The sequence below is a fragment of the Branchiostoma lanceolatum genome, chromosome 8 (assembly GCF_035083965.1).
Source record: "Branchiostoma lanceolatum isolate klBraLanc5 chromosome 8, klBraLanc5.hap2, whole genome shotgun sequence".
Classification (NCBI taxonomy): domain Eukaryota; kingdom Metazoa; phylum Chordata; class Leptocardii; order Amphioxiformes; family Branchiostomatidae; genus Branchiostoma; species Branchiostoma lanceolatum.
Window position 1 is genome coordinate 16429451 of NC_089729.1, and position 19096 is coordinate 16448546.

At 42.0% G+C, this 19096-nt stretch overlaps 3 protein-coding genes across 5 annotated transcripts; 1 reads left to right on the plus strand and 2 right to left on the minus strand.

The window, feature by feature from the left end:
- Positions 1–6979, minus strand: LOC136439772 (uncharacterized). Its single transcript, XM_066435340.1, has 7 exons — positions 6807–6979; positions 5085–5191; positions 4581–4682; positions 3409–3577; positions 2954–3085; positions 2458–2569; positions 1–563 (listed from the first exon to the last, which is right to left on the minus strand). The coding sequence occupies exons 1-7, from the start codon at positions 6877–6879 to the stop codon at positions 398–400; spliced, it is 861 nt and encodes a 286-aa protein (XP_066291437.1). The 5' UTR covers positions 6880–6979; the 3' UTR covers positions 1–397.
- A 35-nt stretch (positions 6980–7014) lies between these two features.
- Positions 7015–18417, plus strand: LOC136439774 (small ribosomal subunit protein bS16m-like). Of its 2 annotated transcripts, none has more exons than XM_066435344.1 (4): positions 7015–7105; positions 14943–15130; positions 15679–15802; positions 17932–18417. In XM_066435344.1, the coding sequence occupies exons 2-4, from the start codon at positions 14972–14974 to the stop codon at positions 18060–18062; spliced, it is 414 nt and encodes a 137-aa protein (XP_066291441.1). In that variant the 5' UTR covers positions 7015–7105; positions 14943–14971; the 3' UTR covers positions 18063–18417. The 2 variants fall into 2 exon arrangements, with proteins under 2 accessions (XP_066291441.1, XP_066291440.1); XM_066435343.1 differs by lacking the exon at positions 7015–7105 and adding an exon at positions 14262–14415.
- LOC136439770 (rab5 GDP/GTP exchange factor-like) lies at positions 7801–14084 on the minus strand. Of its 2 annotated transcripts, XM_066435339.1 has the most exons (3): positions 13989–14083; positions 9669–9929; positions 7801–9470 (listed from the first exon to the last, which is right to left on the minus strand). In XM_066435339.1, exons 2-3 carry the CDS (start codon positions 9918–9920, stop codon positions 8613–8615), a joined length of 1110 nt encoding a protein of 369 aa, XP_066291436.1. In that variant the 5' UTR covers positions 9921–9929; positions 13989–14083; the 3' UTR covers positions 7801–8612. The 2 variants fall into 2 exon arrangements, with proteins under 2 accessions (XP_066291436.1, XP_066291435.1); XM_066435338.1 differs by lacking the exons at positions 7801–9470; positions 9669–9929 and adding an exon at positions 10788–13239 and having other exon boundaries at positions 13989–14084.
- Positions 18418–19096: the final 679 nt, after the last annotated feature.

A 19096-nucleotide genomic window follows, 5' to 3' on the forward strand; every position in this document is an offset into this window, starting at 1 on the left:
TAAATAATAACAACAGTTTTGTTCATGGTGATGATAAATTCACGGTACAGAGGTGACCGTGAAAACTGAACATAAAGTTACAGTGAAAGAAACAAGAATTACAGGATTCAAGAAACAACCCATTCAAAAATACACTTATTTCAATTGATAATCTCTTACTTTACAATTTTCACAGCAAACAAGCCTTGAACATTTGCATATTTGCTACTACATCTACATCATCATCATCATTGGTCGGCTGCAATGCAGGCAACTGTAAGTAGTTTCCAGTTCTTTCTGTTGGCAGGAAGGTTTGCGATCTGCCCTGGTGCAAGCAGGCCACTGTCGTCACCCAGAAGTTTCATCTACACTTTCAATGATTCCTGTCTATTCCCAAGGACATTTCATAATGTCCTTTCTACACCACAGCATTTCCACTGTCCTTGGAGTCAGGTGAAGACTTCACGACTTCGTCATAGCTAGGTGGTGGTGAGTACGACCCAGCCCCTGGCATCTCGGTTGGTCCCCTATTGGCTGTCTGAGCCGCCGTTGCCATAGGAACATCAGATCTTGTCGTTGCAGGTCTATAGAGAAGAAAGCAAGACTCTTTGTTAGGCCACACCAATTTTTTTTGTTGCTTCTCGGAATAGCCTCTCCTGTTTTTCCTATTTTGAAAAAAAAATTGCGTTCCAATTCCCATTCACAAATGTTTAGGCCACAGCAAGTAATTTTTATGGATGACATCAGCGCGCTCATTAATTTTCCCCTGATTTCGAAATAAAAAACAAGAAATTTCATTGCCCTCCGACGGTGGTCAACATGCCAAAAATCGGCAAATATGTCGTAAACGTTGACAGTCTAAGGTGTTTCATTGCATATGAATACCCAGTGTAGTTCCTACCCATGATGGTATGACAAGCTGTTTTCTGCGTTTGTTCTAGTTAATTGAGCTGTATAAACATCTTCAAGAACAGTCTAATGTTGACAGTCTAAGGTGTTTCATTGCATATGAATACCCAGTGTAGTTCCTGCCCATGATGGTATAATAACAAGCTGTTTTCTGCATTTGTTCTAGCAAGGACATTACATAAATAATGGGGGTGGTCTAGTTAATTGAACTGTATACACAAGGTGTTTCATCGCATATGAATTCCCAGTGTAGTTGCTTCAAATGATGGTACAACAAGCTCTTTTCTGCATTTGTTGTAGTTAGTCTATTGAGATGTATACACATCTACAAGGACATGTTTACATTAAATCAAGGAGGTTTTATATTATATATGAAACCTCATTGGTTGAAAACAGGAATAAAAGACCTGTTGGTCGTGATATCATATTTCGTCGCCTCAATTCTTGTTTAACAAGAATAATGATCTCAAAATGTGAAAATATAGGAATCTTCCGAAAATAATTTCATCAGGTTGGTAGAATATAGGATATAGGAGATTCTTTTTACACAACCAGACGAGGGGGGGATACAAGCTCAGCCATATTTGGGATTACGTTCTCGCCGCAAAAGCGCCACCTACATCGGCTACTTATAGCGGCGAGAAGCAGTACTCCAGTCAGAAGCTCTGAAGAAGGTGTCTGACAGACACCGAAACGTCAGCAGGTGAGATTACCTGGTTGTGTAAAAAGAATCTCCTATATCCTATAGGAATCTTGTTTTTTTTGGCCTGCCTTGTTGTTTTTTTGCCCTATCTCATTAATTTTGGAGTCTGTGGAGGATGTCATCCATGAAATTAACTTGCTGTGGCCTTACTCCCAATTTTACTATCTGTTCAGTTGTAAAACTCAATAGCCACCAAAACAGATTATAAAGTCCTGCACATACCTAAAAAGTGTGGTAACATTTTATCATAAGTTATAATTTTTCTTTTTTAAAACTATTTCTCAATATCAATCAATATATTACATAGCAAAAGGTAATTTTGTAATTGAAATTATAGTACTAGATCAAAGAAAGTGGTTCATTGCATAAAATGAGCCATACGAAGCTGAAACTTGTATAATCCTCTTATTCTTTGTTATGTAAACCCTTATCTCCACCCCAGACTATTTGCAAAAACTTTATTTATTTTTGTTCGCCTTGTGGCTCCAATTTAAAAAAAAAAATCTGAGAATCAACAAATACAATTAGTGTGGCCTTAGTGACCAGTGGTAGGGATGTTTTGAATAGAAACACATCCATGTAATATGACAGATACTAAAACAATATAAAATTGTAAAGGAAGACTAAATTATAGTTCAGGTGAGGGTCCCATGACTGAATTGAGAGGTCACACACAATGTTTGTATTGTGGTAACCTCTTTAATATTTTGAACATGAGGCTTTTCTCAAACACATGTGCATGATGAACAGCTCAACAATTTACCCTTCAAGAATATTACGACCCCAATGAGTATAGAATAGGGCAAAGGCTTGGACTCAAACTTACTAACTGCATAGCACCACACCCATCTTCAAACATGGCCTACCTTTTCTTCCTCCTGCAGATGATGCAGGTGACCACCATGATAAGGAGGAGTGCTCCAACCACACAGCCGACGATAATTCCAATCTTCTTCATCCACTCTCGGTGCCTTACAACTGGGGAAAAAACACAGTACAGCACAAAATATCAACAAGGTACCAATCATAATCCAGATTCATATGCAAACATGTATCCAACAACCCAAAGAACATTTCCTTCCAGTCACAAGAGGTAGAAAACTTAGCCTGACGAATCACGCTCCTAGTGGCCAGCCGGTCCTGTGACCACCATCCCCCTAGAGGTGGGGGTCAGTAACCTCCGGCCGAGAGCTTGTGTAAACACAGGCTAGTAGAAAACTCATTGAATAAAGGATTTTTAAACTAATACGCACGTCAACGAATTGAGAAGCTACAAGGAGCTTTCAGATGACATCCGCCATCTTTCTTCAGCTTTGAGAGGTGTCACGTGACCTAGGTGTCAAAGGTCAGTAGAAAACTCACCTCCACAGCCGCCAAACTCACGATGTTCCTCATCGCTGTTGTCTCCACAGTGGTCGACTCCGTCACACAACAGACTGTTGTCTATACACATGTCACTACCGAGGCACTTGTAGTCACCACAGCCATCATAATCTGTTGTAAATACAGACACATTTAGCTATGTCATTAATCTAACTCGACAGTCTTTACACATGAAATGATCAAAAAGTGTTATTAACGAATGAATGAAAGACCTTTATTGCACGTTTATGCTCTGATGAGCTAAGTACAGGTCATGATGACAAGTAGAAAAATAGTTACAGTGATTTCAAAAATGTGATATCTAACTACATATAGATACTAATTAATACCGCTGACTAATTAATCAATTGATTAACTTCAGTCACAATCACAGATGTTCAGCCACCTTTGACCCAGTATAATTATGTGTTTTGATAAAAGAGTGTGATACATACGTGCTGAGTGGTAAACTGTGTACCGGATGTGAATATGACCAGTGCCGTACTGATTAGTTTTGAGCTTGAGGGTCACATGACGATTGTGTGCATCGAAATCAGGATGGGACCACCCACAAACCGTCTCCCAGCTTGCATCTGGACGAATGCCCCCTCCATAGGACCCACCCTGTGTAAAGACAAGAAATCTACAGTCAAAACAGTACAAGCATCTTCCTTCTGAGTGTAGTGAAACAAAGGCATTTCAATATTGGAATTGCAGAAAAAATTCATGTAACTTGCAACTTGGCAATTTATTCCAAAGAACGTACCCTCATTTATAATCATGAATCTGATATTGCTGAAAACAGAAATTAAGAATTCTAAGCCCAGACATTTTGCGAGAGTTTGTTTAACAGTTAAGATGTCAACTTTCATATACATTATTTTGTATATGCGCATGATCATACTACTCATCATCATCATATCAGGCGGCTTGCCCGGATGAAGGTTGCTCTCTCCCTCCAGGCGTCACGGTCCGCCATTAGTTGGTCTAGTTCTACTATCAATAAACATGTATATATTGGGAGTGATGAGCTAACTTACTGAGTGACATCATCAAATGGTGTGCACATCTAAATACTGGGCATTTGACATTAGAGGAACTTGGCGATGTCACCAATTAATGATATTCTAAATCAATGTTGAAATGAAATTGCCAACACAAAAATGGGACTTTCCCAAATTTTCCACTGATCAGCTCCAGTCTTTGTCAAGGAATGAGAAATGAGTGTTCTATCTGCATAGTGCAATCACAGAAGCAGTGGATTGCTCATTCCTTAACAAAGACTGGATGATCAGTTAAAAATTTTGGTAAGTCCGATTCAGAATGACTTCTACCAACACAGATGAACTTTCAATTAATAATAATAAGTTTATTGCAAGTTCTTGCCCTTAGGCGAATTGCAAGTACATGAAACATGGAAGGACGGACAGACAATTGGTAACAATATAGCATGTGACTATTCTAGTTCAAATACTAACACTAAATTCTATCTTATTTGGGTTTGACTTCTTTTTTCGAGACAGTGGAAGACGAATGCTCCCACTTTTATCAATTATATTCTCTTTAAAACCAAATGCCTTTGGATTGATAGTCATGTATAGCAATAGGATGTTTTTAAAATTCTTACCTTAACATACAATACATCTGTGCAGGGATTATAATCACCACTGATACTGATGTCAGTAAACTGTAGAAAAATCCGTTTGTCGACTGCTGCCACAAGCGTAACCTGGGTAAGTAAAGATTGTGGTATGTGAGGGCTACTAGCCTAGTACATGTATATGCAGTATATATAAAATCATGGAACTCTAAACAGGTAACTTTATAGTAATCACATCAATAACTGAAAAAAACAAAAAACAACTGTAGTTTGGAAGGGAACTCCAAGGGGATATAACTTATTATAAGTTTAATATTCTCTCAATAGCCTGTTCACAAACTGTGGCTGCTTGGAACACAGAATTAATCAATTCTTTGACAGGTAATGTTGTCCTGCAAGCCAATTAAATCTGATAAAAAGAAAACAGCACCAAGCAAAGTGCAGTTTTGAACGAAGTTGCTAGGGGGATGACTGTCTGAAACAAACCAAAAAACAATGCAAGTGATTTATTGATAAAGATTGTAATCCTACCGTGCAGTCTTCTGAGGAGGGGTAAGAATCCCACACCAGTTCTCCAGCGTCGGAGTCTGAAATATCCACCCTGTTTCCAGGTCGAGTGCAGTAGAACCCCATGTTGACTGTTTACAAAGAAATACATATTATTATTATTATTCATATTTAGTCTGACCTGTGTGCTCAGTTGGCCTGTGTATCTGTTACATTCATTGTACATGTTGTATCTGTAACTTTGCAACTGCAGTTCAATAGCAGGTATGACAGTCCTTCGAACATCCTGGATTCCAGACTGTTTCCAGGGCCTACACAGACATGAGCACATGCGGTAACACTTCAGACTGCTTGAACGTTTCTTAATTTCTGCTAGGGGGCGCAACCACATGCAGCAACAGTCGGACAGCTTTTTCCACCCCGAAATCGGACCGGACAGCTGTTTCCGCCATTTGGACCGGACAGCTAATTCCAATAACCCCTCCAGGGCAAACATGCCCAGAATGACACTTTCTGTGATAGGTCAAAGTCTAACTCAGGGTCCTGTGGGAAAATTTCTTTGGGGCCATGTTGGCCCTGGAGCCAAGGAGCAGGCCTGTGTAGGCCTTGGAAACAGTCTGGGGTATCTTTCGAACATAAGGATAGATGTCATGTCATCACCATATCATACACACATTACAATTCAAACTATTTCCCAAGCAGCATAAACTTGAATGTTATAAAGAGTTGTTGAAGGGACAATGTTTCAGATTCATAGGACACATCAAGGAGGTTAAAATTTGGACACATACAACAGTACTGTACATTGTGGTACAGGGATGAGTACAGGCAAACCTAACTACTAGTAGAGTTTCACGACCTCAGAATACCATCACCAAATACTTGAAATAGTGTTAATCTTTTCGAGTGACGTATCATAAATGTTTCTCATTAATTATGCAAATAAGGTCCTCATTTGCATAAAGATATCAATTGCTCATCTTCTCTACACAAATGACACAAGTATATATGGAAGTCTTATCTAAGCAAAGAAGTCTATTGTAGCATTTCCTCATTTGCATGATTCATGTCTAATAATGTCCACATTTACTTACCTTCCAAATGCTGCAAGAATGAAATTCCTAAGTTACATTTACCACTATGGAATTATTATATAGTATTTTCTCATTAATTATGCAAATAAGATCTTTATTTGCTTAATTGATATCTATCAATATTTCATGTCACATGTTTGAGGGTCCTATCAGGACACCAGATATCAAAACCGGTAGTTCTGCTGCAGTACAAAAGCAAGTCGTTAGGGGGCCCAACATCTAATGATTTCGAGGTTTCAAGAAGACCTTAGCCAATATTACCAAGTATCAAGACCATGGAGGTTAAAATACCCCCTTGATCAAGACAATCCATCCAGGCATTCTTGAGTTATCGTGTTGACAGACGGAAGGAAGGACACACACACGAATGCTGACGAAAACTTTTAAAGACTGTTTTCAGGCTTCCCGACTCTGGGGCCAACAAAATTACATGCCCTGGAAGTTCAATTAGCAACGACATCCAACAACAGCGAAATTTTGCAACAGGCCCCCTGAGTTAGACCTAGCGAGAAATGATATATTAATATAGAGATCGGGGGTCTGGCATGCAGGCTAGGAAGTAAGTTCACGTAACGGTTTCGCCTTTACCAACAGCATGTGAGTGCGTACGTTGCCCCACAAATGTACATGTATCTAAACTGCTAGTACTTACTGTCTTTGGTCGCCGCTTTTACATACGTGAAGGCAAGACCCAGAAGAAATGCGTGAGTCCACGGGAGCTCCATAATTTACTGCTGCGGAGTTGTGCCGGATCCGTATGATCTGAGCACGAGGAAGTGAATGCGTTGCAGCCGCGGCGCCGGATATAAAACCTCGCAGATACGACTTCCTGGAACAGCTGAGTAGTGGCAGGAAGTGACGCCATTCTATATTTGACTAATGACGTATTCTGTTATCGGATATCAAGAAAGTCGGAGGAAACACTGATCTCCAAGCAGATGTAGCAATCAGGTTTGTTTTGAGGGTATTTGGCGTAGTTCTGTACGTGTTTAGCGGGTTTCCGGAAAAGGTAGGCTTAGCTAGGCTAGGTAGGGTGGGCTACTGCTGCAGGCTACCCTTTTCTTGGCCCTAAGGCTATGCATGGGGGTTTGTCGTCTAATGGAATTTCATTGAGAGAAGCTGTGAGTGGTCTGGAGGGCTTTTGCTTTGGGGGCCCAGAAAGGGTAGCCTGCTGAGGTAGCCTACCTTTTTTGCTTTGCAAAATAATTTTAAGCATAACTTTACAATGGGGAAGACAACGGTTGGTTGGAACATTCTTCTGTTGGTGCCACAATTTGAGCATTTTGGTGTTGATACATACTCATACTGTAATTCTTAATTTGTTAACTGTAACTTAATTTTCGCTAAATTAATGGTCTAATGGTCACTAGTCAACCACTAAAAATTCATTATCACAAATATTTGATTACCAATATTTGAGACAGTAATGTTTGTTCCCACCGTTAAAATTAAACTACTCCCTTTTCCCCCAACCGCTAAAATTACTGACCGCTATATTAAAGTGATTTACAGTTTTCTGAATGTGTGTGTTTTCAAATGAAAGTGGTGAATCCAATAACCAGGAAATCAAATTTGGTGAGGGCCTACTCAACAATAAGGATTTACCTGAGGACTAATTGTGTCGAAAGAAAGAAAGAAAAACAAAATTCCAGAATTTAGGACATTCTCTTTATTTTTCCTAACAATGATCTAACAAAGATCTAAATTCCTAAACATTGTTACATGTAGATCTGAGATCAGTACATGTATGTCTAACTAACTTTTTCAAACATAACTTTATTGTTATCAAAACATACAATGCAACTTAAACTTAGTTAGTAGATTTGTAACTTGTAAAACTTTTTAAGATGGAATGTTGAGAATATCAACTGGTGGTATTTGATAGAAAAAGAAATCCACTCGGAAAACAAGTCAAGATCTGAATTTCTTTTGCTCTTTGTACAACATGATGGGAGTAAAGGATGTTGTTGTTCAAAAAATACACCAAGACTTATGTCATGATAGACTTGACCTTTTGCTGTTTTTGAAGTGCACAGTTTCAAGTAGCTCTTCACACAAATACAAATGAAATGTTCTGTACAGAAGCCGCTTCAATATTTCAATAACTCACTTCCTTCGAGGTCCATTCCTTTGAAATCTGAGCTGGATTAAATCCTAGTTTATTCAACCATTTCCCTCATTTATACTAAAGCTTGTATAAATTTCATGTGTTAATATGTACACAGCATGGCAAAGGATAAGAACCAAGGCTGTCTCCAGCTTAAATTTTTTCCAAGTCATTGTTTGTGAGTCCATGTTCTTAATTTTCTTAAATCCGTCAAATACATTTTCATCAATTTCATGTCAAAAGGTTCAGATTTTTTTAATGGATGGGGTGAATTTTTTTCCGTCCCAACAAGATAATTTGTCCTGGAGACAGCCCTGTTATGAAATAATGGGGTCCTGTTATGTCCACAGTTTATGAGTGACTTGCAAGCACGTTGAAGAAGTGAAAGATCTCTTCCTTGTCGTACACGGCCACCTCAGTGCTACAGACGCCACACTTGACGGGATGGTAGATGTCTTCCCCATCTGCCCCAGGTTCCGCCGCCTCCAACCTCTCCACGCCCTTCTTCTGCTTCTTACCACCCCTGTTCTTCTTAGGGTACCTGAGACGCTCGGCACGGATGACGTTACAGTTCAGTACGAACATGGCGCGGTACTGTGTCTGGTACAGCTCGTGACGCTGGCAGTCGATACACAGCGTGGTCATACAAGCCGGACAGTTGAGAATGGCGTCGCTGTTTGCCGCTGGTTGTACCTTAGGCTTGCCCGTGCTTGGTCCCGCACCTGAACTTGACTTCTGAACGTTGATTGCCCGATATTTCTCCCGTTGTCGTGTCATCCACTTCTCGTCATCGGCGTCCATGTTTGGGTCGTAGAACAGCTCGTCGTTTGTCATGACTCTGTGCTTCTTCCTGCGTTTCTTCCCTTTCCCATCAGCCCCCACAGCCTCGCTGTCTGTGCTCTCATCTGTTGCATCACTCTGCGCCATGCTCTGTCCATCTGACCCCAAGTTGGCCTCGTGACTTTTGACCTCGTGACCTTTCTCCTTACGAAGCACATCCTGTGGCTGCTCGTTGTCACTGTTCTCATCGCTATCGAAGTAGATGTCGTTATAAAACTCATCTGCTGTTGTCTGCTGAGTGCTCTTGCCGGCACCTGCTGTTTTCCCTCCAGCAGCTGACCCTTGAACTGACCCCTGACCTGACCCTTGACCTCCAGTTGCAGTAGTAGAAGCCTTCTGTTGCTCATACATCTGCAACATCTCTGTTTCCTAGAAGCAAAAGAGGAAGTAGACAAAACATCTTAAACATAAAGGCCATTTGGTCAAAATGTGTACTTTTGTGTCACCAACCATAAACATATGTAAATCTTTGAAATTTGAAAAAAAGGAGCATGTTGTAAAAGGTCCCAAAACCCTCCTGTAAAATAAAATTGTCTTGCATCAGGTCATCCATGAAAACGAACTCACCTTTGATGTCATCCCATCGTCCAATTCTTTGTTCATCTGCTTCTCAAAGTCGTCCTCTGATTCGCTGGACTCCCCCTCGTCCCCGCTCAGTGCGTGTCGGATCAGACGTCTCTTCTGATTGGGCGTCCCGTGCAGTAGGACGTCCAGCTCGTCCTCTCCGTCTGAGCTCCCCGCGCTCAGTTCCTCAAACTCCTCGTCTAGCACGTACCCCGCATCGTGGTCAATGCCACGGATGTCATGTCTCCGCGACATTGCGTCAATCTGAAAGTTACATCAGTAACATTTGTTGCGCTTGTTGGTATCTTAGCATGGTGAAAACAAGCATTCTAAAAGTTATTCAATCTATTGTGTTGGCATTTACAGTTTTAACTCCATTCAGAATGGATTCTAAAAGTTGTAACAAAGCATACCTGGGTGCAGGTAACTGTACTCATACCCATAGGATAGCTGCATACATACTTAATCACCAAAGTTAGAAGAACGGTATGCAGTAACTCTAAAGCCAGACAGAACATGACAGGAATATTTCAAATGGAGTCTGACATACATGAAAGACACTTACATACCTACCAGTCCTAGTCCTACCAAACAGCATCCTGTTGCAATACATAATTGTTACACCAGATAGGAATCAGTCTTGTACAGTTTCCACTCTAATTAACTGTCTCCCCCAGATCTTTAAGACTTTCACCAAAGCCTCTTCCATTGATATCTTTTGTGTTCAAACTTGTCTTAAGAATGTTGAACACACAATGTGGAGACTTCTGTTTGAAGGGATAGCCTGTGTGAGTGTCAAATGAAAAGCTACTTTTCCTTTAAAAAGGCTGTCATGGCACAAACTCAGGTCTACATTTGGAATTCTCCAATAGGACTACAATTCGGCTGAAACTGCATTTCTCACATGTTGTTACAAGCCTGTTAGTGTAGCTCAAAGTTTTGTGTCTCCAAACTGTCCAGATTCTAGGCATGTTTTTTTATGTAAGTAATACTTGTAGTCTTAATGCACTTTGTTGCCATTCCCCTCTACATTATCCCATGTTGGGGTGGTCTCCTGATGACCTGTCCTCACCAATCCTCTCTTGGTGTACATAGTATTGATACACACATCATGAACACACGTGCTTGTAACATTACAACAACTATGTTTCACATTTATTCATCATCATCAATACTGGTGCAGTTTTTTGAACTTAACAAGACCTCCAGTTTTATGTTACCATGCTTTTGCTATACAATGTACTTCTGCTCTTGCATTTTCTACAGCTTTTTCTGGTTCACAAACATCACTTGTTGTGGGCATAATAGGCCACTTGCAGCATATAGAGAGTACACATCTACTTGTACCGCCATGTCATTGCATCATGTCTTTATTTTACAATTCCTGGCTATCAGGAAGTGCCTTCATTGATGTACACATTGACATGTCATCTTTTCAATTCATACTGTATGTATGATGAAAAGAAATCAAATTCTTAGTATGCATCCATCAATCTATGTTAACCTACTTCAGTACAAAGATTTCACAGATTTAATTGATTTAGTCTGACAATATGATATACAGCAATGGAGTGCATAGAGCCACATGTAAGCTGCTACAGTATATGGACACCTGAACTTTTTCCTTGTTACATGTATCTTGAAATTAACAATTTTATACGGTAGACTTTCTCTATATTTACATCTATCTGGTACAATGGGCCTTCCCTTTTTGGGAAAGTAGACTTGGAAAAGGTACCAAAATAATACTGAATTCAACAATACATGAAAGACTTTGAAGTTGACTGTACAAGGTTCAAAAGAAAAATCTTTATATATTCCTTGGGATTCACATAGCATGGTTAAAACAAGTCTAGTCTGTCCAATGTTTTTCCTGCACTTTTGCTGATAAAGTTATGCGATCCACAAGCTTAGCTGCCACTGCTCTCTGCTGCCTGGGTAGATACCACCTGTGGTACTAGCGGGGGTGGCAGGTTTAAGTTGTCCACATTTTCTGTATCCAGTGTAACAGCTTGTAGCCCAGCAGCGGCAGCTTGTGGGAACCCGACAGTAGAGGGGCTCAGAAGTAGGTCCTGTTGGACGGGGGAGTCCGGGGTGCCTGCTAACTGTAGGGGCTGACGCGGCTTGATGTCCAGTGGTGTACGGGCGAGCACGTCCTGAATCTGCTTGACCACACTGTCCCGGAAACCCTTCATCTCGTTCTGCAGTTGTTTGGCATCGTCCATGAGTTTGTCGTGTTTTGCGTTCAGTTCTTTCAGGCCCTTGATGTTCTCCTGCATGAGGATGAGGCCCTCGCACGTGTAACCGTCCGCCTGGTCGTTGTGTTGAGGCTTGGGAGGGACGGCCTCACCCGACATGTATCTATCGAAGTCCTCCTGGCTCAGAGAGAGAGCCTGAGCATCTAGACTCTCCAGGAAGGCCACTGCACAGCACAGGTTGGTAAAGTAGTACCCAGCCTCTCCTGCCATCAGCCTACTAGGGTTGGCAAACCGAGTGATGTACTGTACGTTGGAATGAAGAAGGGGCGGGTTGGCTCGCAGAGTAATGTAAATGAGACACGGTAGAAACTCGTCTGCGCTGGCTGGAGCATCGTGAGACACGCGGAGCAGCTCAAAAATATGCTGGCAGCACCTGACGAGGCAGCTGAGCTTCTCCTGAGGAGACCGCTGGGATCCCACCTCGATGATGGCTGCAATGGCCTGGTCTGTCAGCCCCTGTACCTGGGCGTCATCCTCTTTGATTCCCGTGTCGAGCATCTCCGGCGTGACCCAGTTGAGGGAGCGGATGCGATCCTGAAGTTTCAGGTCTCGCTGCTCGTCGTCTGTGATGGAGGGGCAGAAGAGCAGCTGGTGAAGCCTGGTGGTGATGTGTTTCTCTACGCCGTCCAGCAGCTGTGCCTGCTGTTCACCCGTCAGACCCCCCGCCGTAGGGTGCCTCTGTAACCGCTCGCTCATGCTGTTGTAGAAGTCGTGCACCATCTCGGACTGTTCCTCGATGGGCAGGTAGGAAGAGTTCTGCATGCGGTGGATGAAGTGCTGGGCTGACTTGTACAACTCCTGTGCAAACGCCCTGCTGCGGACTATCCGTAACCCTTCTATGAACTCGTTGACAGTTTTCTGGCTCTCCGGGCTGAGTACTGGCTCCTTTGGTGATGCCTGTGGAGTGAGCTTCCCTTCTTGGCTGGGACTCCCCTTCACGGCGCTGGAGGATTTGCTTTTGAACAGCTTCTTTACCGTGCGAGTTTTCGATCCAGTGTGGTGCGTCTTTTTCTCCTCAAACTTGGAGAACGATAGTTCACGTCCGCTACCAGAACCTCCGCTGGCTCCGGGGCTCCCGCGGTTCTCCGCAGCATACTGCTGCTGAAGCCGCTTGGCGTACTCGTGGTCGCTCTCAATCTGCCGCTGCCGCGACTTCTGCACGATGTCACGGTAACACTTGGAGCAGTACCCCTGCCAGGATGGGTTGCCATAGTAACCGCATCCATTCTTGCACATGAGCTCTGATTGGTGCACATGTAGACCCTTCCGTGTTCCCTTCTTCAGTGAACTCATGGTGACTTACCACTCCCTGGGACCTGGGAAGGGTGGAAATATGCCCTTAGTAAAGATGTTTTTCTTTGCTGCTGTTACTATTCAAAATGGATATTCTTTCCATGCAGATTTTTCAGATATAATCACCATCAGGGCACGAAATAACTGTTTTTTTTGGTGGGGAGTTAAGTTATGGAAAAAAGCATGACTTGGCATGAAAGTTTACCTGAAGTTTTGAAAATCAGCAAGCAGTTGGATTTACTAGTATAAGGCCTATAAAATTGCAGTTTTTCACTTTTCAAATTCAGAATAAAGATTGAAGATGGATATTACATGCCCTGACAGGCTGATAGACTATAGTAAGTCTGCACTACCGGTGTGATAACTAAAAGCTTATATCCACCCCTCCCATGACACCATGAATTTCATGAAACACAAGCAAATTTTGTCATCGATCTTATATTTGTTATACTTGTGTCTGTCATACTCATACTAGGATGTTTTTAAAATAGAAGCTCTTATCCAATCTGACAAGCCATACATGCCCTTAATCATTAGTTGTCATAATGCAAGTTAAGCTCAACGCGAGAGCATTTTCTCGCCGCTCAAAAAAGCTTAAAAATCGGGGCATTGCCAGCATAATTTTTTGCCCCCCTCCCCACACAACCTTTGTCCCGCTTCCAAGTTGGCGTTTCTACCTTGGTTTACAAAGACAAAAGGAACATCTTCACTGCTTAGAAAGAAAGGGAACAACTGATGAACACACAGTAAGGATCAAATATGATCAGAATACCTGTAAGAGCTGCAGAAACGTGCCGCATGTAGCAGAGAGTAAAAGATTTTTCTTCTTCTGGGGCAAACTATACCACTACGTCATAATGAAAGCAGGAAATCGTAAGGCACGCAGACAATTACGGTCAATACACTTTTCATGATGTTTAAAATGTCACAATTTTACAGGTTATCTGTAACAAAAATAACTTGAATTTATGAAGGATTTTACATATCATATATTTTAAAAAAGTCTATTATGATTGGATTTTGTATTTCGTTTTTGTTTGGATGCCGTGCCTGAAAATAAAGATGGCGACGCCCTTGTCAGAATAAAATTTGATTTTTCTCCTCAGAAGTTTATTTTGCGAACTTTTGGTGTATGAATACGTCCAACTGAAGAGGAGAAAGGAAAGAAAGAAGTTCAGATTCATTCATTGCATATACAGGTAAGTGAAAGGGCAAGAGTATGTCGGACTTAGCTAGGTTTTAATGCCGGGAATGGGGAGGGGGGCATACTTTTGTACACTCGTGTAATTTTTTATCAAAATCATAATCTGATGATCACAACATAATTTATGCTCTTGCGGTGACTTCTAATGTTCTGCAGGATCTCATTTGCTTTTAGCATACATATGCAGAATTGTCTAATGCTCCAATACTAATTTGGTGGTGGGGGTTTACTGAAGGTTAGAATATAGAGTAGAGTAGATCTTTTCGTCCAGGTAGGAAGGTCATGTTCCAATTTAGGCCGCTCATCCCTTTACTGGATCGTGATGCCAGGCTTGTGAGGGCAGTCTAGTGCTTTGAAGTTGTAGATTACTGGGTGGTGTATAATATAACGTTATATTATATATGGGAGCTATATCGAGCCCCCTTAGAAAATAAAATCAGCATGTCAATATTTTGAAAGGCTATCCAATTTCGAAGAGATTAATAATAATGAATGAATGTATGTATTTCTACACATCTGTAGGGGAAGGCTACCAGCCTCCACAACACAAGATGCGCCTGACAACAGTCCTACTAGGTTACAGAGCGACGTATCGGAAGCTCGGCCCGAAGTCCATCCGCCTGTCCTTGCACGGTTGCACCAACCGACCTTTCTACCACATTGTCGTGGCGCCAACTCCGGCAGGGAGGGACAAAGAGATCTATGAACAGGTAAGTGTTTTCTGTTACTGCACAGAGACCCCCAATTACTGAGCATTTTATCTCAGTTTATGTCTTTGTTACCTTTGCCAAGAAGGTTATGTTTTGTATGTGTGTGTGTATGTGTGTGGATTAGCAGCATAACTCGAGAAGGCCTGGATGGATTGTATTGATATTTGGGTATAGGTCTTCATGAGACCTGTAAATGATTAGATTTTGGAGCCCCTAGCGGCTTGTTACGGTACTGCAGGGGAATACTGGCTGGTTCTACTTTCCCCTGCTAGGTGGCGCTAAAATGGGAAGAATGCGGTCCTAAAGGTGACTAAGCTTGTATCCCCGCTCATAAAGAGGGGGATACAAGCTCAGTCAGATTTGGGACTGCATTGCCCCCTTTGCAGAGCCACCTAGCATCCTAGCAGAACATTGCAGTGTACCAGTATTTGTTAGTGGTTGTGCACAAAGAACCTTGATACCTCAGTGGCTTTGTTGCTAATACCAAGCTACAGGTATAGCAAGTATTTATATGACTGATTTGTAATTTTATCTCCACAATCCCACAGTTAGGGACCTATGACCCTTTGCCCAACGACTTCAATGAAAAACTTGTCAGCTTCAACTATGAGAGACTGAAACACTGGTTGGCAATGGGGGCTACACCTACCAAGGCTGTGGCACAGCTTCTAGGTGAGTTTTTCTTACACTTCACACAAACTTTTGATCTTTGACTTTATTTCACTTTCACACAATACAATTTGTCAATGTGGAGCACCTGGCAGTGAGTGCTAGTATCGCACACCCCACATTATAATAAATTCAAAATGATGAATAGAATCTAAGAACCATACAGTAACTATTACTAACAGTCAGTACATTTTTTATATCCCAAATTCTATTCAGGTAAATGTATTACTGTAAATGCCTTTAAGTTTGCTTGCTTAAGTTTGCAGTGATGTAATTTCATGGTAAGGAGAAAATGGAGTCTTCGCTGTGATTTAAGGTTGCGATAGCACTTTAGTCACACACTGTACAATAATGGGAGCAAACATTTTTGCGTGGTTTGAGGCTCGCGGTGAAGCAGCCACCGTGAACTCGGAACACTGCAAGACTTCAAGAATTACAGCACTAGTACTAGTTTTTGTGAAAGAACCCTTAAAGGCAGGCTAAACTTAATTTCGTGAAGCATACTGCAGTATGTTAAATCAAGGAGGTTAAATATACAAGGAGAAGGGACGGGATTAACACCCCGCTGTGCGCTATTGTACTGACCCGCCAAACCCCGGGGCTATCTATTGTTTCCGCCCTCCGGCGGCGCTCCTTTGTTCTGGCAAGTGCTCCTCAGGGTTTGGCGGCAAAACCATTCAAATCCTATGCTAATGAGCCCGATCGTGACGTCAAGCCCTCCGATGCTGGCCCGAGCGACTAGCAAGAAGCCAGCAGTTTCCGAGGATTACCTTATTTGGGAAGCGAATGTGACTTGCGCAGACGGCATTATTGCCGAGAGTGGACTAAGGCGGCCATTTTAGTATGTCTTTCATCGCTGTGCGACAAAGATGGGTGTGTTTACAGGCTTTTTTGTAGCTGTGCACGGAATGTTTTGGCTAAAAAATATGAAGAATATTCTGAGTTAGATGCCTTTATAAAAATATTATAACAGTTTCCCCACCAAAACCGAAGGATTTCCAGGATAGTTCATAACTTTGGTGTTCCATTGTAATATTTTTTGTTGTTCGACTCCGTCAAGTTTTCTTCGACTCTTCGCAAGACTTTTGCATTATTTTTGTGTAAGTCTGGTCTCTGTGGATTTCATTTGTAGTTATAGGCATGGTTTGGAGCAAAGTATTAGCCACAGGGAATTGTATACTCCGCATTATCATGATCGTTATGTCACCCCGGAATGTGCACAAACATTGAATCAAACCAAATAAACATAATCGCCACGCTTTCCAGTTTTACTTATACTTATTTATTTGATCTTATAGACAACCTCGACTTGACCTAACCATGTCTATATGTCAATGCGTTCTTGTATGTTTACCCGTATACTGCACTCGCCGCGCACACGTATTTGGCCGCTGGCGGCAACGGGGTTTGTATTTGCCTGCTCTGTCGGATTGTCGCTATCGCTACACGCTTCTTCATGCCTATTTCGCTAAAATTGTCCTCAAAATCGCTGGATTTCAAAGTCACTCCACTCAAAATCGTCATCTCCTGGGAGGGTCATCTTGTGAAAACAGACTGTGAACAAAGACCCAAGCCAGCACGGGTGATGCAAATTGGGGGTAATTAGCACCTTGACGCGAAGTTGTTGAAACGCACTCTCCTGAAAGAAGGCAAATTGTGTCCTTTCTCCTTGTATATTTAACCTCCTTGGTTAAATATACCACTAAGACCAGTTCTGACTTCTTTTACATGAGTCCATCATAGATAAGCGTTTTTACAATATTTGAAATTCGCTGTGTGGTGATGTAATACTGACGATGTCCAAAGACCTTTGACCTTTGTGACGTCAGATTCCGAGTCGGCCACACCTGCACCATAGGAATTGCTCCAGACGCCATTCCAACTCGGAATCTGACGTCACAAAGGTCAAAGGGCTTTGGACAAAGCCAGTATTACATCACCACACCGCGAATTTCAAATGTTGTAAAAACGCTAATCTATGATGGACTAGTGTAAAACAAGTCAGAACTGGTCTTAGTGGTATATTTAACATACTGCAGTATGCTTTACGAAATTAAGTTAAGCCTGCCTTTAATGACTGTAAATTTATCCTATATGTAAACCCTTTGTTTGATTCTCTAAATGTTCTCCAGGACTTTCGGGCTTCCTACCTCTTCACCCCATGAGTGCCGTCACAGCAGAGAGAAACAGGAAGGCAGCAGCAGAAAAAGCAGCTCAACAGGAGGCTCAGGAAAAGGACCAAGTATCCACAGAAGGGGTCTGACATGAGACAGTGGGGAGGGGGGCATCTTTCTGCTTGAACTAAGCTACTAAGTATTACTTGGACTTGTATGCAGGACTGTCTCCAACCGTAGATTTTTTTCTGTCCCACTCATTTTCTAAGGGCCAATCGTGTTAATATTTGTCCTTAGATTTGTCATTTTAAGCTTAGGAAAATACTTTTTCATCAAATTCATGTCATGAAGTTTGGACTTTTTGGACGAAATTTTTGTCTTATCATAACAAGCAAATATCCGTCCTAGGACGGAGGGACAGGTCCTAGAGACAGCCCTGCTGTACTATGTGTATAGCATGTAAAGTTTTTGCTAAATAAACTGTGTTACAAGACTCAGCAACAAGTGTCCTCAATTCACTCAAAGAAAGTCTCCTAGTTGTTAGGGATGTGAATATATCAGTTTGTAATAGAGTAACCAGGACTGGCTTGAGGTAGCCTGGGTGCCAGACCACCGCGCTCCTGGCGCTAATCCTTCGGCCGGGGAAGCAACTCGCGCCGCCGCCACCACAGATAGCACATGGCCCACTTATTAGCTCTCATAGCGCGATAGAAACTGGGGTTCGGCTGCCAAGCAGTCCCGGGTGCCAACTGTATCCCTACTACTAGGTCTTCCCCGCCCAAAAGGGGTTATCATCGCATTGCGTGAAAGGTCTGGTATCCAGGCTAGGCTTGAGGAGGCCCCAGATAGCCATACTACTAAATGAAAGCAACAGATGAAAAATCAGAGGAGGTTCCGGCACGCAGAGGGACATGTTTCTAAACTTTCAAACTTCCAATCCTCTATGGCTAAAAAAATTACTTGTCTTGTTGAATAACCTACATTTACACAGCCGGGGGGAGTTTTATCAAATGCTTTCTCCCTCGGCACAATGGAGAAAGGTTGTGGCCTTTTCCTTGTTGGCTAATTGGCCAATTATCACCGAACTCTTTTGTGTTGCTCATACTTTGTATATCACGATGTCTGTACGACACCTTCCGTTGTATTTATCTCCATGGCAACTTCCAAACATCACTGAAAACTA